Genomic DNA, 26,803 nt, shown 5'->3' with positions numbered 1-26,803 from the left:
TTCCTTTCTTTGGAGTTGAACATGGATTTTTCTAGTGAATCTTTATCACATGAATTATTGTGCTAGTTTTATTCTCTGGCAGTAGAAATACTTGAATGAGTGAATGAACAGCCTTAGGAGGTATTTAGGAAAGAGATTATTACCCCATTTCCTAAGAGCAGGTACTGGGGTTCAGAGAGCACCAGGCACTTGCCACACAGCAACCTCAGCACCTGCTCTCCTGTGTCCAAGGCCAGCAATCCATCCACCAGTGCATTCGCCCTGCACCGTAATTGAGTGGTGTGCTGTGACAAGCCCTTGGCAACGTTTCAGAGGCACACGGGATCGGGGGGGGGGGGGGGGGGCAGTGTTGAAACCCAACAGAGAAAGATTAAGATCTCACCTCCCGTATCAATACCTGCTTTCCTCTGAACATATCTCTGCCTCTCTAATCAGTTTCTCATCGCTAAACTGAGAGAGCATTACAACCAACCAGGTCTACTGAATATGCAGCGGACAAGGCTGTGAACTTGACATTAGGGCTCTCACACGTGCGTCCCTCCAGCCGGTGGTGGTGCTGTCAGGTAGGAACTCAGAAATTGAGCCTATGTGTATGAGAAAGGCTGAAGACCAGCACCCACTGCAGAAGCCCCAGAAGCTGAGCATCTTGCACTTCAAAGTCCTGCGCAGACCCTCATAACCTCCCAGGTGGTCCCAGCCCTTCCCCCTCCCACCAAGGAAAGCTGCCAGGAGAATTCTCTCTCCTCAGGACCAAAGGGGTTACCTATATAACATGGGGCAATAAAACCTTCTCAGATGCTCTAAAGGAAGCCCCCCTACTCTGGCCAGGGTGCCAGCAAATCTGGGGAGGAATTTGCTAATTTTCACCCAAAAACCCTTCCACCAGGACTCTCCATCCTTTGTCCTGGAGGAGAGGGGGAGGTGGGTAAACAGACTCTAAAAAACCTAGAGTCCAACGGGACTGTGGGCTCAGCCCTCTGCCTCTCTGCTGAGCCGCCCGCCTGGCCTGCCCAGGTGTGTTCTCTCCACTCAACCATGTAACCTCGCTCTCCCCCAGTGAGTGACTGGGCACTCTCCCTCAGGTTCTGTCTGGAGAGGTGCCCATCCGTTCTTACGGATGTCCCTGCCCTAATACACCTTGCTATTTTGCTTTCCACTACTCTCTGTGTCTCGCCTGAATTCTTTCTTGTGTGAAGATAAGAACCCTTGCTTCTCTGGTAACAGTGCCACAGTGCCTGGCACACCGTGGGTGCCTAATAACTATTCCTGTGGAAGAGGGGAAAATGGCTGTGTGCATGGCCATTACCATCATCACCTGATAAAACTTTTCTTTCCTTTTCCCCACGGTAGGTCATTCAGGGTTAATCAGTTCTAGATTGCAAAGACAAGCTCTGCTCTCACCATTCACCAATCCCACAGCTGGGTGGGACAATCCTCCCAGGACTTAAGCAAAGTTCCTCACAGGATTGAGTGACAGAGAAGATCAGTCCCAGGTCCAGAGCCGCTGCACCATGAGCGTGTCTGCGCTGAGCCCCACCCGGCTCCCAGGCAGCCTCTCCGGGCTCCTCCAAGCAGCGGCCCTGCTGGGCCTGCTCCTGCTGCTGCTCAAGGCAGCTCAGCTCTACCGGCGCCGCCAGTGGCTGCTCAGAGCCCTCCAGCAGTTCCCGTGCCCGCCCTCCCACTGGCTCCTGGGGCACAGCGGAGAGGTAGGAAGGAGCGGGACAGGGACCGGGAGGGCAGTGCCAGAGTCCAGCTCCAGCCAGTCCAGGGATTCCCCAGGGTGTGAGAGGTGTCGGTGCAGGAAGAAATGAGAGCACACTCACAGGAGGGCTGAAGGCGTGGCTCTGGCTCTCGAGCACCAGACTTTATTTTTATAGCCCAAGTCACATAATGATTCTTCTTACAATAACAAGTCTGTTGTCCATTTTCATCTAGTTATGGTTTTTCTGATTGTTAAGGGGGAATTCAGAACATGGGTCACTATCACAGACAGGTGTGAGATGGCAGGCTGCCCACACAAGCCAAGGGCTGGAGTGCTGCTGAGCTATGCAGAAATTGGCTACACAAGCTAGAATATCACCTTCCTAATCCAATCTTTACTAAAAGCCCCAGTGTTTAAAGCAGGCCCTTTTTTAAATGTATCCCCTCTTTTGCAGTTCTTTTTGTAACTCTTTGTTTTTATCGTACTAATCTAAAGGTTCACTTCAATCTATTCCACAGTTTTGACATCCTAACCATTGTTGTATTTGTAGCACATATTGAATTAAAGCTTTAATAGCATTTATCTTTGTTCTAGTGGGAAGTATACAACAGGGAACCTGTTGCCTTTTAATTTTTTCCACTAACAGCTCAACCTTGCATAAAGCATGAACCCCTTCTCCTACACTAACATTCTGCTTGATTAAAATTCTACAAAGCAATGGTTGTTTTGGGGATTATGAGACTAAGCGCCTTTCCCTAAAATTAGAAATGCAACAATCATTACTGGGACCACCAGGAAGTTCCCAACAAACCTCAAACCAACAAGAGGACCACAGCTGTCGTTCTCACGCCTTGCTGAGACATACCTGCTCTGACCTTGTCAGCCAGCCGAAGTTTCCTTGACCTCACCAGGGCAGGGGCGGCCGGGGCTCACAGAGTCTGCTGAGCGGGGTTCCACAGGGCACAGGCTGTTAGGTGATGAGCACGCGGGCTGTGAGGAGCACAGGGCTCACCTCTCGGGTCTGGGTTCATTCCAGCGACAGGGAGCTCACTCCCTCACAGGAAGCCCATCCTGCTGTGATGCAGTCATCACACACGCCTTCCTCACTCAGTCCTGGCAGCCCTGGACGTGGAGGGCACGACTGCTCCTGCCTGAGTCTATTTCCGGGCTGAGCACCCGCTGCAGCCCCAGCTGTTCTCAAAACAGGCTTCTAGAAGCTTCTTTACCCCAGTCACTCAACACCATCCTCTGTGCCTGGTCCTTTGCTTGTCTGGAGACACAGACATCAGGCTGAAGCAGTCCTGCTCTGTGGGGGTCATGGGGTGCGGCGACGACAGACGGGAGTCTCAGAAGGAGCCAGGACACAGGGCGGGCTCACTCTGCTGCGGTGAAAGTGGTGTCACCGCACACCCTGGACTGTGAGCTCCCTGGAGCTGAGTGCACCATCCCCTCCTTGCACCCAGTGCCTAGCACTGAGGCGCTCAGCACCAGCGTCTGGACAGACGGAGGAAGGAGGGAAAGGGGCAGTGGAGGGACAGGGTCACCCCCGCACTGGCCGCCCCGGGGTGGGGATGCGGACCCAGGTGAGGAGCCTTGCAGAGAGGGGCTCATCCGGGGACGGCGCATGGAGCATACGTTGGCAGACGGGAGTTTTCACGCACTGAGGCCTCTTGAGTCTCTTGTTACCGGCAAAAGGGGCCAAATATGGAGACTGGAAACATCCAACCTCCGCTCCATAACCCTGTCCTCTTCTGCCCCACTGCCCTGTTCTACACCACATTATTCATTAACACCTCTACCTGTGCACGCATTTTTACCTCTGGGCCTCTGCTCACCCTGTGCTCTTGGCCTGGAATAACCTGGCCTCCCAGTGTCCAACCTGCCAATGCCCAACCCCAAGCCAAGTCCTCGAAGAAGTTTCTCGGGTCTTTCAGGAATGGAGAGGGCGACTCTTTCCTATACACTGTCCTCCTCATGGGACAGCGCAGTGACAACTTGATTTAGGTATTTTCCTGCAGTGTGCTAGCTGGGAGCTCCTTCTGGGTGGGATCATCTGACTCACGTTTGTAACCATGGTGACTCAATGAGTGAATGAGCACGCGAACAAGGAAGGGCTTTCTAGTGTCCGGTTCTGAGTCAACCCCCTCTCCAGGGCTTCCCCGATGCTTGGACTTCCTTCCATCCCAATAGTAATGTCCTGTGCTGTGTGGCCTCCCAAGCTTCCTGTCTGTCCGGCGAGGCTGTGAGCGCTAGACAGCTGAGGATCCATGACCATGCCTCCATCCAGTGCCTGACCCCGTGCTGGGCACCTGTTAGGAGCTCGGTGAACATGCACGAATGACTGGGCCTGTCATGACAGTGGCTGTGAGGAGGATGTGAGCCATGACTGGATACCTATTCAGCTGGCAGTTGCTTTGAGTTCCGTAGAAACAGCAGAAATGATGAAGAGCTGACTGCATGGAACATCTCTAGGAGCAAGTGCCTGTGGGGACTGCAGATGAGCTGAGTGTTGACAGTAGGGGGGAAGCCGCAGCTCTGGGGCGGAGGGGAGGGACACTCCAGGCTGGGGGAGGAGCTTGTGCAAAGGCCCAGAGGAGTGAGCAGGTATGGCTGTGGTAGGGTGAGCACAGAACAGCAAGGGTCATGTGGAATGGCCAGCATAGAGGAGGAAGCAGGGCAGGGCTTTATGATTCACATTGAAGAGTTTAGAAAGACAGCTCACAAAAGATTCTTCTCAATGAGAAGAGGAAATGCTAATATGAAACCCCATCATCAGACCGCAGTATCTTGGTATGTAAGCATCCAGACCTTGTGCTTAAAACCACTCTACATTTAGCATGGCAAATAACACTACCTGTACCATTTCTATTTCATCTTTTTTCACCTCGCCCTTTACATCCCAAATATTATTTCATCTTAACAAATGTCAAGCATAGGTGTCGGAGTAATATTGATACTATAACAGCCAGTATAATAATATAAAATTAGGGGGCTGGCGCTGTGGCGCAGCGAGTTAACGCCCTGGCCTGAGGCGCCAGCATCTCATGTGGGGGCTGGTTCGAGACCCGGCTGCTCCACTTCTAATCCAGATCTCTGCAATGGCCTGGGAAGTCAGTAGAGGATGGCCCAAGTCCTTGGGCCCCTGCACCTGCGTGGGAGACATGGAAGAAGCTCCTGGCTCCTGGCTTCGGATTGGCGCAACTCTGGCCATTGTGGCCAATTGGGGAGTGAACTAGCGGCTGGAAGACCTCTTTCTCTTTCTCTCTCTCTGCCTTTCCTCTCTCTGTGTAACTCTGACTTTCAAATAAATAAATAAACAAATAAGGCAGTGGAGGATGGCCCAAGTGCTTGGGCCCTGCACCCGCGTGGGAGACCAGGAGGAAGCACCTGGCTCCTGGCTTAGGATCAGCACAGCATGCTGTCTGCAGCACAACAGCCATAGAGGCCATTTAGGGGGTGAACCAATGGAAAAGGAAGACCTTTCTCTCTTGTCTCTCTCTTTCACTGCCTAACTCTGCCTGTCAAAAAAAAATCACTACAACCAATTTCTTCTTACCAAAGAAGTTCACAAAGGTAAGGATTGCAGGCTTGAATTCATTTTTTTTTTCAGATTTTTTTTTTATCTGAAAGGCAGAATTATAGAGAGAGGGAGGGAGGGAGAATGAGAGAGACAGAGCAAAAAAAAATATTTTAAAATAATAAAAATTAGTACATATGTTTTAAAGTTTAAATAGAATTTCTTTTATTTTCTTAATAAGCTGAATTATGTTACACAGCTGCCCTCAAGTTATATCAGTTGTCGTATAACTTCCATGGACATGGTTGTGCTGATGCTTTTCGTGGTTTTATACGTCACGGAGACAGCGCATGACTGAAGCTTCTGCAGGTGGTCTGCAGGGAGCCTCAGAGGCTTGCCAGAGACGGGGCCTGAAGCTGGCCTGAGGTTGAGTCTTGGTTGACTGGACCACACTGGACCAGATCCCGGTCCTTAGAAGCAGCTACAAAGTCATGATTTCTACAGATGGGTGCACGGCTGTCTCCCTGCTGCCCCTCTGCTTTCCCACTGCAGGAATCGGAATTAAATTAAAGTCTGCATTGACGTGTCCTCTTCTTTGCTAACAGTTCCAGAATGACCAGGAGCTAGAACGGATTCAGAAATGGGTAGAGAAATTCCCTAGTGCCTGTTCACTGTGGCTGTCAGGGAACGAAGGTCGCCTCCTCCTCTATGACCCCGACTACCTCAAAGTGATTCTGGGACGATCAGGTGAGAAGGAGACCTCATCTCAACCACAGCAGCCATGCCCTCTGAAGCTTGGGCCCCAAATGGCCATAAAACCCCAGAGGAAAGTGACATTGAAGCTTCACTCTCTGAACCCTGCACCAACCAACCCTGCACCGAGTCCACAACCCAGCCTATCAGGCCAACTACACAAGGATAAATAGCCTCTTTCCCCTCTCACTCCCTGGGTTCTTGCCTTTTTAAGCAAATCTTGGTGATCTGTTATGTAAATGGCACTTGATCTTAATGATCAATTTCACATCCAGGCTGGCTTGGGTTTGTAACCTTTTTGCATTACTGTCCTCGGTGTGCGATGACCAAGCCATCACCCCCAGTAGAGAAATCACAGACTCCATCTTCTTGGGCATGGAGGATGTGGCTTGTGGTTTTTCACAATTTACCCCCTTGATCCTGTGGGTGTTCAAGTGCTGAAGACCTGGGTCTGCCCTCCTGAGCCCAGCTGGCAGTGAGGACAAGACAGAAGGGAGTGAGAGGCCATGAGAGGTGACTTGGGAATCATTGGCCAGCCGACAAGAACAACAGAACCCCTGCCACCTTGGTGACTGTCTTATTTGGTCTTCCAGGTCCTCGTAAACCCTTGCTTCTCTTTCAGATCCAAAGTCTCCTCGTAACTACAAATTAATGACTCCTTGGATTGGTAAGTGTGTGCAAACTAGGACTGCAGTCCATGCCCTTGTTAGGTTTACCAAGAGCTATCACTTAGGCCCATGGAGAACAGGTGATGGCCACCATTGCCACGGCCCTACCCTAAGTCAAGCCTCATTTCTCTTCTAATCAGACCTCTTCAAAGGCGTGCAGCCTATACTTACTTAGGCGCCTCCTCTCCCCCCGGCCTTGACCTGCCAGAACTCTGCTAACTCTTCTGCCTCCTAGCAGTCATTCTCCTAACACACGGACCTGTCCTATTGTGAGCGTCACATTCCCGAGCAGCTCTCCCCATTCCTCCCTTTGTCAAAGATATCCCACCATCTGGGTTTTCGCCCCTTGCTCCACTCTTGAGTCCTCCCTGTGAACCTGTCACACTTTCCTCTCTCCCCCCACTAAGCGTACACCCACCCGTCTCTGGCCCAGGGTACGGTCTGCTCCTGCTGGACGGGCAGACGTGGTTCCAGCATCGGCGCATGCTCACCCCAGCCTTCCACTACGACATCCTGAAGCCCTATGTGGGGCTCATGGTGGACTCCGTCCAAATCATGCTGGTGAGTCTATCGGTCACCTCCACACACCATTCCCAGCATGCAGTCACAGACTTCGCTCCCACACATCTTCCACAGACAGCCAGCCGAACAGTACTCTCAGGTCATCAATCACTGTAGTGGCAGGTGTTCCCAAAATGGATGCGACAGAGAATTTCCAGAATCAAGATGAATATACTCTTTACTTGTTATCCAAGGAAAAGACAGTTATGCTAAATACGGGTCCCTCTTCCCCTACTTCCAAGTCATTAGTGCAATGGACTTTAGTTGCAGTCGGTCTTGTGGACAACAGGATGAGTGCCCCTGGCTGACCTGGGCAACCACAGCCTCAGTGACAAGGTGCAGTCCTAGTCAGCTTTTCATTGCTACAACAAAATACTGAAGCTCCTCTTGGAGGAAAGAGAGGTTTTCATCTGAGAGTTCTGGAGACTAAAAGTCCAAAGGGCTTTCATAACGCAAGCTCTGGCAAAGGACCCAGGCTGGCCAGGGGAGCACGCATGGAGGAAGGCTCACATTTCAAGCCAGGAGGCCAGGAAGTTCGGGTTGGGCCACACACAGGCTTTTACAACAACCCACTGGTGAGAGCTAGATTCCAGGGGCACACCCACAATGACCGAAGAAATCTCCCAGTCCAGCCCATTACTGCTGGCTCCACACCTCTCAGTTGTACCACGTTGGAGACCAAGCCTTTAACACATAGGCCTGGGTGGGGGGGCACACACAAGATTATATCCAAACTATAGCAGTAGACATTCCCGGATGTCACTCCATCAGGCTCTGGCCTGGAGCCTAGGGCTTTTCTGTGAGTTGGAGTGATCCTTCGAGAGAACTGGACCCTCCGTCCACATTCTAAGAGCCACTGCTGCCACGCCCTCTTTTCCCATCAGTCTCTTAGCAAATTTTGCTCAGCGAGCATTTGATGAATGACAGAGCTGGAGGTCCTCGCTGGCTCTGCAGCAGGTGTGCCTCTACATGCCCCCCGCTTCCTTTAGTCGTGACACACTAATCGTGACTTGGCCGATCTGCGCTTCTATCAGTTTCTCATGTCCGTCTCAGCTTTCAGAAAATGGAAGGGTGTCCCTTTCTCATCAACCCAAAGGTCATAACCGATTTCCAAATTTTAAAATGCAATCCAACTACACGAAGAAAGTATATTTGATTATGTAATAAATGTGAATGAGAAATAGGCAGCATCTTGCAAACATTTTCTTCACAGTGTTAGTTTGCTCACAGGCATCTACTCTCTAAAGGGAGAAGTTTTGAACAGGAAATCTGGAGATACAGGGAAAAGCCCAGTTAATTAGCACAGGACTTCCACTGGAGTCAAGGTCAACGTCCCCTCGCCCACAGGACAGATGGGAACAGCTGATCAGCCAGGATTCCTCGCTGGAGATCTTCCAACACGTCTCCCTGATGACCCTGGACACCATCATGAAGTGCGCCTTCAGCTACCAGGGCAGCGTCCAGCTGGACAGGTCAGGGTCCTTGGTATTTCCAACTGACAGCCAGGTGAGGAGCTCACACGCTCACCTCCACAGAAGGCAGGGTTCTGACACCGACGCCTATGCCAAGCTCTAATTGTAGACCAGACCTAACCCTGTCTTCACCGCGGATTCTAGATCCCTGGCACAGATGGAAGCCTGGCTTCCATGCTGTCTTACAGAGGCCTGTGGTCAAAGCCTGCAAAGGGGTAGTGGCACGTGCCTCGGTGCTGCCTGTCCCCACTGTGCCAGGAATCTCCCCCGAGAGCCCTGCTCTGCCTCCAGGCCAGAGGCCGCTCCACTCTGACCTCTTCCACGTCCTCTCCTCAGGAATTCCCAGTCCTACATCCAGGCCATCAATGACCTGAACAACTTGGTGTTTTCCCGAGCGAGGAACGTCTTTCACCAGAGCGACTTCCTCTACAGACTGAGCCCTGTAGGCCGCTTGTTCCACCGTGCCTGCCAGCTCGCCCACGAGCACACAGGTTCTGCCTCCTCCTGTGTCCCCTCCTTAACCAGCACAGCCCAAAGGAGCCAATCCTGACTCCTCAGGCAGAGCCAAGCCCATGCTCCCCCCTGCAGGAGCTGGGGCACACTCATGTTGGGTGCAGTGGTTGGGAGCTGAGATGATGGGGTGCCAATTGGTGGGCAGGGGTGCTCTGTGTCATCATATTGGTGAATGAGGCCTCATCCCAGAAACATTTAGCCAGGGCTCTTGGGCTGTTCTGGATCCCACCACTGATCCATACAGCCACCCTGACCTCGAGGGCACCCAGGTTGGGGCAGCTGGGGCTCTCAGCTCCTCCCATAACCACTGCTCTGGGACAGATCGAGTGATCAAGCAGAGGAAGGCTCAGCTACAGCAGGAGGGGGAGCTGGAGAAGGTCAGCAGGAAGAGGCGCTTGGATTTCCTGGACGTCCTCCTCTTTGCCAAGGTCAGTGCGTGCAGGGCAGGCCCGAGCTTGGCCTGGAAGCACAGAGCCAGGGACAGAGCCCGCGCCCTCTCTCCCGCTGTGGCCTCCCCCAGATGGAGAACGGGAGCAGCCTGTCCGACCAGGACCTCCGCGCCGAGGTGGACACGTTCATGTTCGAGGGCCATGACACCACGGCCAGCGGCATCTCCTGGATCTTCTATGCTCTGGCCACGCACCCCGAGCATCAGCACCGGTGCCGCGAGGAGATTCAGGGCCTTCTGGGGGACGGAGCCTCCATCACCTGGTGAGTGAGAGCCCCGGAAGCGATGTGGGGGCCCTGCCTGTCTGAGAGTGGAAGCCCTGGGGGGCCCAGCCCTGCCCCCTCCTCTGCCTGGGCTTTGTTTCAGGGAGCACCTGGACCAGATGCCCTACACCACCATGTGCATCAAGGAGGCGCTGAGACTCTACCCACCGGTGCCAAGTATTACAAGACAGCTCAGCACGCCTGTCACCTTCCCTGATGGACGATCCCTACCCAAGGGTACGAACATCCCACCCTCACTCACCTGCGTACTCCCTGGCACACACTGGGGATCTGTCATCCCCATGTGCCTCTGCGGTTCTGAGCCACTGTGGTCTCCAATTTCCTCCTCAATAATTGAGTGCTTCCTTTGTAGTGAGGGTGAGGTGTCTGAGAATCTTGGCACAAAACTCTATAAATATGAGGAGCCTCAAAAGTTTCATGGATACACAAACAATGAAAATTATGCATCTATTTCTTTTATTTTTGGCAACAAAGCAAACTTTTATTTGAATTATATTTTCCATGAATTTTGGCAAGTATCCTTGTAAATGTTAGCCACTTTGTTAGGGATTTGTCTTAGGGATTTCAGCCCTAAAATTCTCTTCCAAGATGTTAGGACCACAGAGACAATTGGACAGAGGCAGAAGGAAATACGCTTTTTTCCTTGGGTTAAGATGGATGAGGAAGATCAGGGGAACCTGTGTCAAGGACCAGATGGGGTCCAGTGTGTGGGAGTCTCCAAGTCGTTGGCAGGGAGCAACTGATGAGCAGATCTGAGTGTCGCCAGTGGCTCCCCAGCCCCTGCCTGTGACTGTAGCTCTGCACACCTGCTGTGAGACCACAGGCGATTCACTCAGCCTCTCTGAGTCTTAGAAGGATGGGGACGAGAGGCTTGTGGGGGTGGGGAGTGAGTTCCTGTACCTTCCCCAGCTGCTCGGGAAGGAGCTGCGGCACTGAGTTGTCAGCTGCTCAGCGCACACAGCAGGCCCCTGGCTCCTTCTTGCTGTCATTCCCGGATCCGTGGTCTCGCGCCTCGGCTCTGCTCATGGGCTTTGCAAAGCCCACCCCTCCTGCCTGCAAGGGGTCATCCGGCTCAAACGGATAACTTGTTGATCCAGGTCTTTAGTGCCTGAGTGCTTCCTCACGGCTTCAGGACAGCACCTTACCCCAGGGACGATCAGTCTTTTCTGTGTCTCCTGCCTGTCCCACAGGTATCATTCTCCTACTCTCCATTTATGGCCTTCACTACAACCCGAAGGTGTGGCAAAACCCGGAGGTACGAGGGCTGGGGCGGGGAGCATGGCGGTTCTCTCAGGACAAGTGCCTCCCCCTGCTCTTGTCTCTATGCATCCTGGTCCCCCATGGATTTTCCTTGACCCCCACCCGTCCTGGCCCTGGTGCTCTCTGCAGGTGTTCGACCCTTCCCGGTTTGCACCAGATTCTGCTCACCACAGCCACGCTTTCCTGCCCTTCTCAGGAGGATCGAGGTGAGTGTCCTGTGTGCACTGATGCGCTGGGTGGGTGGGGGGGTCCTCTGGTCCCATACCTGATGCTGTGACTCTTGGTTCTTCTGGGGCTTCTTGCAGGCTGTTGCTTTTGGGAAGGGAGGCTTGTGTGGATGTCCCCATGTGCAAAAGAAAGGTGACATTTCATAGCATGGCATGGATGTGCCCTTTCCAACGGCCAGCCAGAATTCAGGGTCAGGGCATGTCAGACGTCAGTGTAGTCTGGTCTTTGTCTCAGTGTAGGAGGTAGGGTTTCTTCTGCAATTTTAACTTTAGATGTTAGGTTTTTTCTTTTTCTTTTCTTTTCTTTTTTAAAAGATTTATTATTTGAAATTCAGTTATACAGAGAGAGAAGGAGAGGCAGAAAGAGAGAGAGAGGTCTTCCATCTGCTAGTTCACTCCCTAATTAGCCACAATGGTTGGAACTGCACCAATCCAAAGCCAGGAGCCAGGAGGTTCTTCAAGGTCTCAGGGGCCCAAGCACTTGGGCCATCCTCTATTGCTTTCCCAGGCCATAGCAGAGAGCTGGATCGGAAGTGGAGCAGCCGGGAGTAGAACCGGTGCCCATATGGGATGTTGACACTGCAGGCGGCAACTTTACCTGCTACACCACAGCGTTGGCCCCTAAATACTGAAGTTTTTCTACTGAAGAAGGCAGTCCTCCTAAACCAAATCACTTCAAATATCATCACTTTTTTCAATAGTTAGGATTTTCTTTTCCCACACATGGTCAGTACAGTCCACTGAATTTTCCGGCTGATCCGCTAATATACATTCTCGTTGAACCCTGGAAGAGTCGGCACGCGTTTCAGTTTCCAGATGCCTTGCTGGGCTTCCTGTCCAAGCCACAGCTGTGGAAAGCTACAGGAGTTCCTGTAGCAAGTTTCACACCAACATGTGTCACCCCACACATTTTCAGTCCTTCTCAACACAGCTTTCAACATATAATAATGTCCAAATGTCTGTTGACTCTCCTAGTTGGCAAAATCCAGTATGTTGAGTGGAACCTCTTACCGTAGTCCATGGTCCCAGCAGCAACAAATATGTGAAAGTAAGGACAACACATTACCCGTGAGAGGAAGCCCACTGCTCAGTGTGATGTGTAGACAGTGCAAGATTCCTGCTGCTCAAAATACAAAACCCACTTGGAACAGCTGGTGGGCTGGACGATTGTAATCCTAAGTGGCTGCCGTGGATTCACACGGCCTGCGGGAAGGGTCCCGGGAAACCAAATTGCCACAAATGTAAATAGCTAGTGGAACTAAGGTTTTTCTGAATCAGTGATGCATTGAATTCTTAAAATGCTAAGTCAATGTTCACAGAACAGGCTTTTAGCCAATCATTCTTCCATGAACTTGATTTCTAGGCTACGGTTTATCCCAGGGCTGAGAACTTCTACTCAGGCTTTAGCTGCAAAACCCGTTTTGACTACCAGAGCACTGGAGGGACTAGGTAGCTCCGATTCCAGCTCAGAACTCATACTGACTTTCAGTGTTTTCCACTCTGTTGTATTTATTTTAAACATTTAATTAACTTCATTCCAATACAATATTATCGCAAAGGGCCTTTCTGAGTGTCAAGTCTTGTGCTGAGAGATGGAAGCAGATATCTCCAAGACCTCAGAGACAGAAGCAGAATGTGTTCTTGAACGTGTTTGACAGTGGTGAAAAGGCATCGGGGAAGCATACCTATACTCAGACAGACACCATTTCTTCATTCTTTCACTCATCCATTCACTTCCTGAGCAGCTTCCAGAATGTTCTATGTTCCTGCCATTGTCCTGGGCATTCCTAGAGTATGAGGGGGGTCTCTGAGTAAAACCCTAATCATGTCTTGGAAAATGATAGACAGAGGGGGGAGGGGTACCTGCTCAGCAAACTCAGCAACACAAGCTGAGCCGGGAAGTGGGGCTGGACTGGGAGAGGTGGGTGAGCAGCAGCCCAAGAGGGCTTGAAGCAGATGAAGCATTTGAACCCAGTCCCATGGGCTTGAGGGGCTTGGGAGGGTGTGAGCTGAGCAGGGGCTTCGATGTGGAGGGAAGAGGCAGGGAGAGCAGAAAAGTCCCAGGGAGGAGACTGAGGCACCAGACCAGAGATGCTGGACAGAGGGCTGGGGTTTAGGCAGGAGCCCAGACCTCGGAGTGGGTCGAAGATGGAGCTATGGTAGGCGGGTCCCTGACCTGTTCCCCCTGCAGAAGCTCCCCCTCTGACACTCTGACTTCCTCCAAGGAACTCTGTTCTGGGGGCCCCCTAGAGAATGAGTGCCTGAAAATGTAGCCTCCCTGTCCCCTGTGGGCCTGACCCTAGACTAACACGCTGGGGAACTAGACATTGTGGGGGTGGGGGTGGGGTGGGGGTGAGGTGACCTAGCAACGGTCAACTCTTTAAGTGATTCGCGTATTAGATTCTCTTACAGCACTGGCCCTGTCCTAGCACCGACTTCCTGCCCACCAAAAGCAGAAGTAGAGACAGGGAGAGCCCCGGAAGAGTGGTAGCTTTGTGAAGGTCAGGAGACTGTGACCAAGGCTTGGGGACAGTGGGGGACTGGAAGGAAAGGGGTCAGGACTGGGCCACCTGGAAGAGGGTCCTGAATGGCCAGCTCTGGGACTGGGGCTCAAGGGTCAGTACCTGTCCCAGGAGGGGCAGGAGGGGACCTGAGGCCACTTCCCATTTCATTGTCTTTCCCTGGCCCAGGAACTGCATCGGGAAACAATTTGCCATGAGGGAGCTAAAGGTGGCCGTGGCTCTGACCCTGCTGCGCTTTGAGCTGCTGCCGGATCCCACCAGAGTCCCCATCCCCATCGCACGGATTGTGCTGAAGTCCAAGAATGGGATTCACCTGCGTCTCAGGAAGCTCCACTAACCCTGCTTGGGACAAGCGCAGACTCTGAGAATTCCTACCTGGCATCCCGCCTTTGGATCACCTGCCTGTGTCCACTGCCCCTCTGCACACGCCCTGCTTTCTCTCTGCCCACCTGCCCTTCTTCCACGTGCCTGCCTTCCTGTCTCCTATCTGTCTGTCCTCTCCCCGACCTTCCTGCAGGCTTCCAGCCTGCTTGTCTATCTGTCTGAATCTCTAGCTGTCACGTCACCCCCTGATCACTGCCAGCCCTCCAGCCTGCCTGTCCCTCTACCCTTTGTGCTGCTTGTCTATCCCTTCGGGAGCTTCCTATTGCTTCTAAAAAATGATCAAAACCTTAGAGGTTTTAGTGACATTAGTTCCTCTTATGGTTTGGAAGATCAGAAGTCAGCAGTGTGTTTTCCTGGGACACACCAAGTACAGATAATCCCTAAGTCACTACGATGAAAGATTCTCAGACTTCACCCTGGTCTGATGGTCCCAGGCACTTGAGTTTGTGGTCGCTCCCTGGGTAGTGATGTGTGGTACGAAACTTGCTTGTGGTGTAGGGCATGGCAGCCAGCGCCCCTCTCCATCAGCCGCAGGTTCACAGGGCCGACACAATGTACAGAGCAGGGTGCTTTGACACTGCGATATGTGATAGGTTAGCTGTATTAAATGCACTCTCAATTTCCATTTTCAACCAGGCAGGAGTTCATTGGGATGAAAGCCCTAGGAGAGGCTTCTTTTGTGCAGGGCCACCCTCCGCCAGGGCTCTGGGCAGACTTCCTTCCTCTCCTTTCCCATTCCCAGAGCTCCATTCCCTGTGCTCTGTGGCTTCTGGACTCCTCCTCCTCATTCAGATCCATGGAACTTTCACATTTCTCTGCTTCTCGGTGTCACCTGCAGTGTCCTGTGGGCCTTCCCGACTACCTTGTGTGCACTCAGATAAGACAGGACAAGTCACAGGTGTGCCAGGATTAGGACTTGAACCAGACACGGGGCATTCTTGAGTCTAGCGCAGTCCCTTCCCGACCACCACCCACTCTGTCCTTGTAATCTCTCCCGCAAGTTGTCTGAGCATCTTCCCACAAACTGCAATAAAGTTCACAAGTTGTGTACAGTGTCTGCTCTCCTTTGGGAGGAGATGGAGGGAAGAGGGGAGAGACAGAGGGCAAGGGAGACACACAGGTCAAGTCGCTTCTGGGGAAGGAGACGGGTGACATCTGCCCTGTGGTGCTGGGACCCCAGGCCAGCCTGAGGCAGCCCACTCCGTTCCACGCAGACTCACAGCCCCCTGGTGCCCCCCAACGCCAGGCAGCCCCTGAGGCTCCCTCTGCAGCCCTGTGCAGACCAGGGGTTCTTCCAGGAGCTCAGAGGACAAAGCTCGCAGGTGCTGGGGAATGGGACCACGCCTCTGCTTTGCTCAGACCTCAGCTCTGCTCACAGGGGATTCCTCAGAGTAGGGCTGAGGTAGACTTGTCCTAAGCTGGGCAGGAAATCCTTCCAGGCCTGCTCTAGCTTGAGGGCCTTGGGGACTCAGCTTGTCACAGCCCTGGTGAGACTTGAGAAAGAGTCTTGGCCGTGTCACCAGCCGCCCGTCAGCCTCCCTCACACACAGGGAGCACAGGTTGTCCAGAAGGCTCATGGAGGAGTCCATAAGAGCATGAAGGGGCCCAGGGGGCAAACAGGTCCGTCTGGGGTGGGGAGGACATCAGACCCAAGCAGCTCCTCCCACACAGGACAAGTTCTGCCCTCCCCAGGTCCTGCCTCCTCCCCGCCCCCCACGCACTCTCACAGGGTTACTGGGCTAGTTCCCTGCTCTCGCCAGCCACTGTCAACCCAGACACCCATTTCTTGCTGGCTCTGCACACAGGTTCCTCTCCGACCCCCAACATCCCTCACCAGGGCCCTGGATGTCGGGGACAGAGCTCTCCGGGGCCCTCTATCTACAGTCTGAAGTCAATTTTTGCATCCCTGAAATGGCTTTGCTCTGGCTCAGTGCCAGCTGCCAAGACCTGGCCTGCTGGTCACTGTTGTAGTTCAGCCCTACTCTAAGAACGGGCAGGAAGGGGCAGGTGGGACAGTCCTGGCTTAACTGGAGAGGAGTGTAGGGGCAGGATAATGAGCTAGGAACATCCTGGCCAGGATGTGTGGCAGGTGCCTGGCACCAAGTGGCACAGAGGGCTCACGTTGCCCACGCTCAGTGAGCACAGGACAGCAGGAGTTCACGGCCATTACCACCCCTGGTGCTGCGGGTGAACAGAGAGTGTGGACCAAATGGGTGCATTCATGCACTCAGATTGCTGTAAGAAAACTCCGTGAGCTGGCATGCCACAGGCAAGAGACGTTTCTCCTAGTCCTGGAGGCTGGAAACTCCAAGGTCAAGTCCCCAGCAGCCTGAGCACATGCATCTTGATTCATAGACAGCATCTTCTCATAATGTCCTCTCGCAGTGAAGGGGAAGGAGGCTGCTCTCACTCCGGCAACGCCGCCAAGGACAAGACCTCCTTCATCCATTCACCTCCCCCAGTCCCCACCTATGAAGAGCAGCAGATTAGTGATTGATTTTCGACACTGAAGTTTAGAGGGTCGTAGGCATTCACAGTCAATCTGAAGAGCATACAGAGAGAGAGAGTCTCCAGAAATAAGGACATTTATTTGGACATAGAAGAGCACTGCCATGAGAACACATGTGGCTTATGATGGTGCACATAACCTCTGTTGTTGCCAAATCAATATTATTCTTTAGAGAATCTCTCTCTCTACATGCTATTTATGTGCACATTTACAGTACAAGCCCTGTGCCTGAGCAGTGTCTGGTCACAGGCTGTGCCTGTGCAGTGTCCGGTCCCAGCCCTGTGCCCTGTGCCTGTGCAGTGCCAGGCCCCAGCCCTGTGCCCCGTGCCTGTGCAGGGCCTGGTTCCAGTCCTGTGCCCCATGCAGTGTCTGGTCCCAGCCCTGTGACCTGTGCAGTGTCTGGTCCCAGCCCTGTGACCTGTGCAACGTTTTATCACAGCCCTGTGCCCCGTGCAGTACCTGGTCCCAGCCCTGTGCTCTGTGCCTGTGCAGTGTCTGTTCCCAGTCCTGTTCCCCATGCAGTGTCTGGTCCCAGTGCTGTGTCCTGTGCCTGTGCAGTGTCTGGTCCCAGCCCTGTGACCTGTGCAACGTCTTATCACAGCCCTGTGCCCCGTGCAGTACCTGGTCCCAGCCCTGTGCTCTGTGCCTGTGCAGTGCCTAGTCCCAACCCTGTGCCCTCTGCCTGTGCAGTGCCTTGTCCCAGCCCTGTGCCCTATGCCCTGTGCAGTGCCTGTTCCCAGACCTGTATTCAGTGCCCTGTGCCTCACAGTGTCTTGTCTCAGCCCTGTGCCCCGTATTCTGTGCAGTGCCTTTTCCCAGCCCTGTGCCCTGGGCCTGTGCAGTGCCTGGTCCCAGCCCTGTGCCCCATGCCTGTGCAGTACCTGGTCCCAGCCCTGTGACCCGTGCCTGTGCAGTGCCCGGTCCCAGACCTGTGACCCGTGCAGTGTCTTATCTGAGCCCTGTGCCCCGTGCAGTACCTGGTACCAGCCCTGTGCCCTGTGCCTGTGCAGTGCCTGGTCCCAGCCCTGTGCCCAGTGCCTGTGCAGTGTCTGGTCCCAGCCCTGTGCCCCGTGCCTGTGCAGTGTCTGGTCCCAGCCCTGTGCCCCATGCAGTGCCTGGTCCCAGCCCCGTGCCCCGTGCCTGTGCAGTGCCTGTTCCCAGCCCTGTGCCCAGTGCCTGTGCAGTGCCTGATCCCAGACCTGTGCCCTGTGCAGTGTCTCGTCCCAGCCCTGTGCCTATGCAGTGCCTGGTCCCAGACCTGTGCCCCGTGCCTGTGCAGTGCCTGGTCCCAGCCCTGTGCCTGTGCAGTGCCTGGTCCCTGCCCTGTGCCCTGTGCCTGTGCAGTGCCTGGTCCCAGTGCTGTGTCCTGTGCCTGTGCAGTGTCTGGTCCTAGCCCTGTGTCCTGTGCCTCACAGTGTCTGGTCCCAGCCCTGTGCCTTTGCAGTGTCTGGTCCCAGCCCTGTGCCCTGTGCCTGTGCAGTGCCTGGTCCCAGCCCTGTGACCCGTGCAGCGTCTTATCCCAGCCCTGTGCAGTACCTGGTACCAGCCTTGTGCCCTGTACCTGTGCAGTGTCTTGTCTCAACCCTGTGCCCCGTGCTTGTGCAGTGTCTGGTCCCAGCCCTGTGCCCCCTGCAGTGTCTTGTCCCAACCCTGTGCCTGTGCAGTGCCTGGTCCCAGTGCTGTGTCCTGTGCCTGTGCAGTGTCTTTTCCCAGCCCTGTGGCCCATGCAGTGTCTTATCCCAGCCCTGTGGCCCGTGCTGTACCTGGTACCAGCCCTGTGCCCTGTGCCCCGTGCAGTGTCTGGTCCCAGCCCTGTGCCCTGTGCCTCACAGTGCCTGTTCCGAACCCTGTGCCTTGTGCCTGTGCAGTGCCCTGTCCCAGCCCTGTGCCCCGTGCAGTGTCTGGTCCCAGCCCTGTGCCCCATGCAGTGCCTGTTCCCAGCACTGTGCCCTGTGCCTCACAGTGCCTGGTCCTAGCCCTGTGCCTCGTGCAGTGTCTGGTCCCAGCCCTGTGCCCCATGCCTGTGCAGTGTCTGGTTCCAGGCCTGTGCCCTCTGGCTGTGCAGTGCCTGGTCCCAGACCTTTGCTCTTGCCTGTGCAGTGTCTGGTCCCAGCCCTGTTCCATGTGGCTGTGCAATGTCTGGTCCCAGCCCTGTGCCCCGTGCAGTGTCTTGTCCCAGCCCTGTGCCCCGTGCAGTGTCTGGTCCCAGCCCTCTACCCCATGCCTGTGCAGTGCCTGGTCCCAGCCCTGTACCCCATGCCTGTGCAGTGCCTGTTCCCAGTCCTGTGCCCTGTGCAGTGCCTGTTCCCAGTCCTGTGCCCCGTGCCTGTGTAGTGCTTGGTCCCAGCCCTGTGCTCTGTGCATTTTCATGGCTCTCCTTTTTCTACCTTGGTGAAAGAATAATGTTTTATTTTGCCTCGCTGTCCAGCAGGGAGATGAGAAAAGATCCAGTCTTGCTCCCTGATTAGGATCTGGAATAAGTTTTTGGGTTATATGGAAAAACTGGCTTGAAGAAGCACTGACAAGGCAAGCTCTGGATGGAGGGGCCTGGAACCAGACCATTTTTGGGAGGGTTTAGTGAGATGGGTTCCAGCACCCTCTGGTCACCGCAGCCCTCACTCCCGAGAGCGTTTCTGGGCACAGGACCTGGTCATGCTCTATTCTCTTTGGCTTCTTGTACTAGATTTTGCTCCTGCAGGTGTTCAGGTTGTATGGCTTGCCGTTTTGGCTTCTGTTCCCTCTACACCTCAGCTACTGAGTTTTATGCAATCCTGCATTAAAAAAGAGGAAGTAGAACTAGGGCAGGTGTTTCGCCTACTGGCTGAAATCCCCATTCAGCAGTCTGCATCTCCTACTGCAGTGCTTGGGTTTCTTCCTGGCTCCAGTTTCCAATTCTGGCTTCCTGCCAATGCAAGCTCTGGGAAGGAGCAAGCGATGGCTGAAGTAGTCGGGATCCTGCCACTCACAGGGGAGACTTGGATTGAGGTCCTAGCCCAGCCTCAGCCACTGTATGCATTTGAGCAGTGAACTAGCAGGTGGGAGCAGGGACTCAAACCAGCTTTTCTGATATGGGATGCAGACATCTCAAGCTATGTCTTAACCACTGTGTCAAATGCCTTCCCCTGGGGGTATATTTTTTGATAAAGTTAAGAGGAAAAAAGATAATTCTTTTTTTTTTTAATTTATTTTTTGACAGGCAGAGTGGACAGTGAGAGAGAGACAGAGAGAAAGGTCTTCCTTTGCCGTTGGTTCATCCTCCAATGGCCACCGCGGCCGGCGTGCTGCGACCGGCGCACCGCACTGATCCGATGGCAGGAGCCAAGTGCTTATCCTGGTCTCCCATGGGGTGCAGGGCCCAAGGACTTGGGCCATCCTCCACTGCACTCCCTGGCCACAGCAGAGAGCTGGCCTGGAAGAGGGGCAACCGGGACAGAATCCGGCGCCCCGACCGGGACTAGAACCCGGTGTGCCAGCGCCGCAAGGCGGAGGATTAACCTAGTGAGCCGCGGCGCCGGCTAAAAGATAATTCTTTTTTTAAACAAGTAATTTTATGTGAAGGGCTGGTGCTGTAGTATGGCAGGTAAAGCCTCTATCTGTGGTGCTGGCATCCCATACGGGCACCAGTTCAAGTCCTGGATGCTCCACTTCCAATCCAGCTCTCTGCTATGGTCTGGTAAAGCAATGGAAGATGGCGCAAGTCTTTGGGCCCCTGCACTCGCGTGGAAGACCCGGAAGAAGCTCCTGGCTCCTGGCTTCAGATTGGCCCAGCTCTGGCCATTGTGGCCATTTGGTGAGTGAACCAGCCAATGGAAGGCCTCTCTTTCTCTCTCTCTCTCTCTCTCTCTTTGCCTTTCCCTCTCTGTGTAACTCTGACTTTCAAATTAATAAATGAATCTTTAACAAAAATAATTCTATGTGATTAAAATAAATATTATTTTTGCTCTAAAATGGAATTATTGGGTTGTTCCAGATGAAAATATGTTAACAAAACTTAAAGATTCAAATAAATCATAGGAGGTAATGCCAACTCATAATGAAATTTTTTTTAAACTTTTATTTAGTAAATATAATTTTCCAAAGTACAGTTTATGGATTACAATGTCTTTTTCCCCCCATAACTTCCCTCCCACCCGCACCCCTCCCATCTCCCACTCCCTCTCCCATTCCACTCACATCAAGATTCATTTTCAATTATCTTTTTACACAGAATATTGATTTAGTATATATTAAGTAGAGATTTCATCAGTTTGCACCCACACAGAACATAAAGTATAAAATACTGTTTCAGTACTAGTTATAGCATTAATTCACATTGGACAACACATTAAGGACAAAGATCCCACATGAGGAGTAAGTGCACAGTGACTCCTGCTGTTGACTTAGCAATTTGACACTCTTGTTTATGGCATCAGAAATCTCCCTAGGCTCTAGTCATGAGTTTCCAAGGCTATGGAAGCCTCTTGAGTTCGCTGACTTCGATCTTATTTAGACAAGGTCATAGCCAAAGTGGAAGTTCTCTGCTCCCTTCAGAGAAAGGTGCCTCCTTCTTTGATGGCCCTTTCTTTCTGCTGGGATCTCACTCGCAGAGATCTTTAGAATACTATACAGCAGCCAAAAACAGTGAAATCTGGTCATTTGCAACAAAATGGAGGAATCTGGAAAACATCATGCTGAGTGAATTAAGCCAGTCCCAAAGGGACAAATATCATATATTCTCCCTGATCAGTGACAACTAATCAACCACAAAAAAGGAAAACTGTTGAAGTGAAAGGGATACTATGAGAAACAGTGACTTGATCAGCCCTTGTCCTGACTGTTGATGTACAATTTAATACTTTATCCCTTTTAGTATTTTTTTTTGTTCTAGTAATATTGGTTGAACTCTGTAATTAACACACATTTATTCTTAGGTGTTTAAATTTAACTGAAAAGTGATCCCTGTTAAATATAAGAGTGGAAAAAGAGAGGGAGGAGATGTACAATTCGAGACATGCTTAAGCTGACTTGCCCCAAATGGTGGAGTTAGAAATGTGCCAGGGGATTCCAATACAATCCCATCAAGATTGCATGTACCAATGCCATCGCACTAGTCCAAGTGATCAATTTCAGTTCACATTTGATGGCTCTGATAGGTCTAAGAGTCAAAGGGATCACACAAACAAGACTAGTGTCTGCTAATACTAACTGATAGAATCAAAAAGGGAGAGAATGATCCAACATGGGCAATGGGATACACAGCAGACTCATAGAATGGCAGATGTCCGAAACAGCAGTCTGGCCTCAGAATCAGCCCTTAAGGCACTCGGATCTGGCTGAAGAGCCCATGAGAGTATTTTAGGCATGGAAAGCCAAGACACTCTGGCAAAAAAAAAAAGAGGACCTAAATGAAATATTTTTGAGAGATAAGTCTGATTGAATAGCCCTTGTCTTGAGTGTTGAGAAACAGTTCTTTTTTCATACTATTTGTTGAACTCTTAGTATAGAGTTAATCATATGTGTATAATGTTAATTGAAAATAGATCTTATTAAAAAATAAAAATGAGAATAGGAGAGGTAGGAGGAAGAAGGGTTGGGGGGCAGGTATGGTGGGAAGAATCACCATGTTCCTAAAGTTATACTTATGAAATGCATGATGTTTATATCCCTTAAACAAAAGGCTTCTTGGAAAAAAATAAACCCCAGGAATAAATAAAGATTACCACTCAGAAATTTAAAAAAAAAGATAAATCTTAGAAAATTTATATGATTAGGTCAGCAAATACTGAAAGGAAATTATTTACAAATGCTTTTAAAATGCAACATTAATCATGAGAGATTTTTACTTTGGTTCTGAAATATGTTTCTTTAAAACTTTAGCACCTTCTGAACTTCAAGGCTTTCTGCCTCGTCCCCGTTTTATGGTTCCTTATAATTGCAGACTCTGCTCCTTCTTAGATCTTGAAGTTTCTTCTGACTCCGCTGCTGTCTGCCGCGAAGGCCTAGCATTCTTTCCGCAGTATTACTCACTCATGTGCACCTGGATTTTATCAGGACACTCATGTCTAAACTGTTCTGAGCAAACAGCAAAACACGACATGCAATGGTTTTTAAGAGCTTCACTGTCGCTGCTGATGTTCCTGATCTTTCTTGCTCACATTCTTGTCTAATGCTGTGTGTACTGATAACCTGGAACGCACGCTCTTCCAACGTCAGAGCCCAGGCACCTGGACGTCAGGCACCTGTTCGTCAGCATCAAGTTCTAGGTTCCCTTCCCTTCCCTTCCCTTCCCTTCCCTTCCCTTCCCTTTCCTTTTTTGCAGTGGAAAAGTAAAATAGCAAAGTTTATTAGGGCAGGGACATCCGTAAGAACGGATGGGCACCTCTCCAGACAGAACCTGAGAGAGAGTGCCCAGTTGCTCGGACTGGGGAGGAGGAGCAATGTTACATGGTTGAGTGGAGAGATTACACCTGAGCAGGCAGGCAGGCAACTCAGCAGAGAGGCAGAGGGCTGAGCGCGTAGTCTGGTTGAGGCGGGTTTTTTTTGTTGTTGTTGTTGTTGTTTTTGTTTGTTTGTTTGTTTTTTGACAGGCAGAGTGGACAGTGAGAGAGAGAGACAGAGAGAAAGGTCTTCCTTTGCCGTTGGTTCACCCTCCAATGGCCGACATGGCCAGCGCGCTGCGGCCGGCACACCACACTGATCCGATGGCAGGAGCCAGGTGCTTCTCCTGGTCTCCCATGGGGTGCAGGGCCCAAGGACTTGGGCCATCCTCCACTGCACTCCCTGGCCACAGCAGAGAGCTGGCCTGGAAGAGGGGCAACCAGGACAGAATCCGGTGCCCCGACTGGGACTAGAACCTGGTGTGCTGGCGCCGCAGGTGGAGCATTAGCCTATTGAGCCATGGCACTGGCCAAAGCCGGGGGTTTTTAAGGTGATGGGTCTTGCTTCCCCACCTCTGCTCCTCTTGGAACAAAGGGCTTTTTCGGTGTAAATAGAAAAACCTCTATCTGAGTTTTCCCTTGAAGGTATCAGGAGGAAGGCTAGCTGGCACCGTCCTGAGTTTAGAGAAAGGGTGAGCAAGACCCCCTGGAGAATCGGGATCCGGAGCAGGGTGTTTGAAATGCAGGTACTGGGCTGCATCTGGGAGATTGTAGAAGATTTGTCAGGCAGAAGGGACGGGGACCCCCCCACCTGGCAGGTTATTGGGTAAGAGGGGGCAGGGCAGGATGCAGAACAACCTGAGCAGCCCTCTGGACCATAGCAGAACGGTCTTTCCTAGGCCACTGTTGCACACCATATGACAGATAGCAAGAGGAAATACCCAAATCCTCCTCAACGCCCACATGCCAGCTTTGAAGAAGCTACAGAAAACAGAACTCCATCCATAATTCAAAAAAAAAGAATTTTTGGGTATTTGCCTCTTGAGGGGGGAATGTTAGGTAGAAAGTCAAATATGAGTTTATGTGTGTGTGACATAAAGGCCTAAAGAGAAGACATCTATGTCCAGCATATGCATCTGCATCTCAAAGTCATCCTGATAACGTTTCAAGTTCTGGGTTTTCTTAATGGGTTTCCCACAGGGGGAGGTAATCACACAGCAGGAAGCTTTTCTTTACCTTTTAGTATTGGATTAGGAAGAAAAGATTTTTGTTTTGTCAAGTCAATTTATTGCATTTTGTGCCATCTTCATTAACTTTTTAATGCTTTGGGAAGTCTGAAACTTAAAAGAATTAAGGTTTTTCCATATCTAAGTAACTTCTGTCTTTGCTTTTAGAGAATTATAATTACCACTCTGGTTAAATAAATGGCAATTATTTTACGGTAGCTGGTAACTCTCTTTCAGCCAAGTGTTTTCAAACTTTTGGCACCTTTGCTAGATTTCCTCTCTGTCAAAATTCCAGGTTAAGTCATTTTACATGAGAACTGACTTTGAGATGTTCCAGTTGGGTGATGTATTAGCCAGCTTTTCATTACTTTAACTGAAAAGCCCGAGAGGATATTTTGGGAAGGAAAAGGTTTATTGTGGCTTTTTTATCTGTTTGGAGGCTCACAGTTCAGGATCAGGTGGCAGTGGTGGAGCTGGTGGAAGGCAGTGGCTGCACGGTGAGCCAGGAAGCAGAGACAGAGAAGCCGGGCTTACGGAACCAATCCCCTCTCAAGACATATCTCCAGAGAGCCAGTCTTCAGTGGTGCAAAGATCTCCCAGGGCCCACCTCCTACATGCCATAACTAGATCAGGCCTCCATCCCAACCCATCAACCATTCACTTTTGCGGTTTTTAAGAATATATTTTTTATTTACTTAGGAGGTAGAGTTACAGACACAGAGAGACAGATAGAGAGGTCTTCCATCTGCTGGTTCACTCCCCAGTTGGCCGCAACGGCTGGAGCTGTACCCATCCAAAGTCAGGAGTCAGGAGCTTCCTCTGGGTCCCTCATGCAGGTGCAGGGGCCCAAGGACTTGGGCCATCTTCCACTGCTTTCCCAGGCCATAGCAGAGAGCTGGATTGGAAGAGGAGCAGGAGGGACATGATCTGGCGCCCATATGGGATGCCAGCACTGCAGGCAGAGGCTTAGCCCACTAAGCAACAGCTCTGGCCCTTGCTTTCATCAATTAACTGTTCATGTAAGAATTTGGGTTTCGACATCAGCTTGAGTTTGGGCAGCCAAGTCCTGTTCAGTCCATAATAGACTCCCTGGGTGCTATAAAGAATATATTTGTTGTCTTGTGGAGATAATAGACTAATGAGACATGTTTGTTATATTGGATTGTATAGGAGGTACTGTCAAATAGTAATGCTAAATCTTTCATTTATATTTATATGGATATGTTTTTGATGTGAATGTTTTAAGTACTACATAGAATTGAGACGAGTCTGATGGTCCTGGTGTGATATTGTCAGTAACTGTTGTTATCTTAAAGCCCCATAAGCAATGAAAATATCTGAATTTCCTTGCGAATTGTTGGAATCTCAGAATTTCAACCATACTTATTCTGAGTCTTCCATTATTCAGTTATGATTCTTCTCTAAAAGCATTTTCATCCAGACTTATAGAAAAGACTCTAAAAACACTTTTGAAAAGTAATTTTCGATAACTATAAGACAAATGGTCTAAATAAAATTTTCTTGTGTGCTATTTACAGATTTCCATGCTGAGTAAGAGAATGTCAAGTATCATATGAAGTCAGCATTTCTCTTGTTTTTTCTACTAGAGGGTGTAGCTCTAGTAGAATTTTGTTGTTGTTTTTTTTAATGAGAAGGTATTATCAGGGAACCACATGAAAGAATTCCTTCATAACTCCTCAGCATTGTTTAATCTTGTGTAGGTTGACACCAGTGACTCCATCTTGATTTTTATTCCCTCCTGGCATATTGTGGCATGGTGCATTAAGCCACAGCCTGTGACATTGGCAACCCATATGAGTGCTGGTTCGAGTCCCAGCTGCTCCACTTCCAATCTAGCTCCCTGCCAATGCACCTAGGAAAGCAGAAGATGGCTCAAGTGATTGGACCCATGCCACGTACATGGGAGACTCAGATGGAGTTCCTGGCTCCTGGCTTCCTTCTACTCCAGCCCCAATGATTTCAACCATTTGCGGAGTGGGCCAGTGGGTGGAAGATCTCTCACTCCTTTCCCTCCTGCCCCCATATGTGTGTGTGTGTGTGTGTGTCTTGCTCTGCATTACTATGCCTTTCAAATAAATACATAAATCTTTTAAAAAACATCTTCTGAGCACACTGTTGATCGACCACTCTGTAGAGGGTTCCATTTGCTCCTTGCTTGTTCCATTTGTTCCAGGTTGGGTTTGAGCTGGTTATTGATCCGGTTCTACACTGTGGGCAGGGGAATATTTGGCCACCAGCAGTCAGTGCCAGAAACCCCTTTAGCCACATCTGAGCAACAAAGGAGTTTTAGAAGGAGCTGACCTTAGGAGAACTTTACCTGGAGTCCCTTGCTACACTTCGCTCTATTTGTTTTGTAGAGTCACCGTGCCAGTGTGCTAGG

The 26,803-nt window shown here is 51.2% G+C and overlaps 1 protein-coding gene and 1 pseudogene across 1 annotated transcript; both read left to right on the top strand.

Moving 5' to 3' along the window:
• Positions 1–1,494: 1,494 nt before the first annotated feature.
• LOC133760738 (cytochrome P450 4A4) lies at positions 1,495–14,264 on the top strand. Its single transcript, XM_062193325.1, has 12 exons — positions 1,495–1,706; positions 5,825–5,966; positions 6,595–6,639; positions 7,074–7,201; positions 8,549–8,673; positions 9,010–9,164; positions 9,508–9,614; positions 9,707–9,897; positions 10,001–10,134; positions 11,109–11,173; positions 11,308–11,384; positions 14,096–14,264. The coding sequence occupies exons 1-12, from the start codon at positions 1,512–1,514 to the stop codon at positions 14,262–14,264; spliced, it is 1,533 nt and encodes a 510-aa protein (XP_062049309.1). The 5' UTR covers positions 1,495–1,511.
• A 2,418-nt stretch (positions 14,265–16,682) lies between these two features.
• Positions 16,683–26,803, top strand: part of LOC133759079 (cytochrome P450 4A7-like) — a 36,077-nt pseudogene continuing 25,956 nt past the window's right edge.

Source organism: Lepus europaeus, chromosome 5 (assembly GCF_033115175.1).
Source record: "Lepus europaeus isolate LE1 chromosome 5, mLepTim1.pri, whole genome shotgun sequence".
NCBI classification, from domain to species: domain Eukaryota; kingdom Metazoa; phylum Chordata; class Mammalia; order Lagomorpha; family Leporidae; genus Lepus; species Lepus europaeus.
Note: the sequence above shows the minus strand (reverse complement) of the source record. Positions and strands in the feature narration are given on the sequence as shown.

What these genes read in the sequence shown, in the direction of transcription:
- LOC133760738 (XM_062193325.1), top strand. Translation starts at nt 1,512, where the DNA reads ATGAGCGTGTCTGCGCTGAGCCCCACCCGGCTCCCAGGCAGCCTCTCC. An exon ending in ATTAATGACTCCTTGGATTG is followed by an intron (nt 6,640 to 7,073) that starts GTAAGTGTGTGC and finishes TCTCTGGCCCAG; the next exon opens with GGTACGGTCTGCTCCTGCTG. An exon ending in CCCTTCTCAGGAGGATCGAG is followed by an intron (nt 11,385 to 14,095) that starts GTGAGTGTCCTG and finishes TCCCTGGCCCAG; the next exon opens with GAACTGCATCGGGAAACAAT.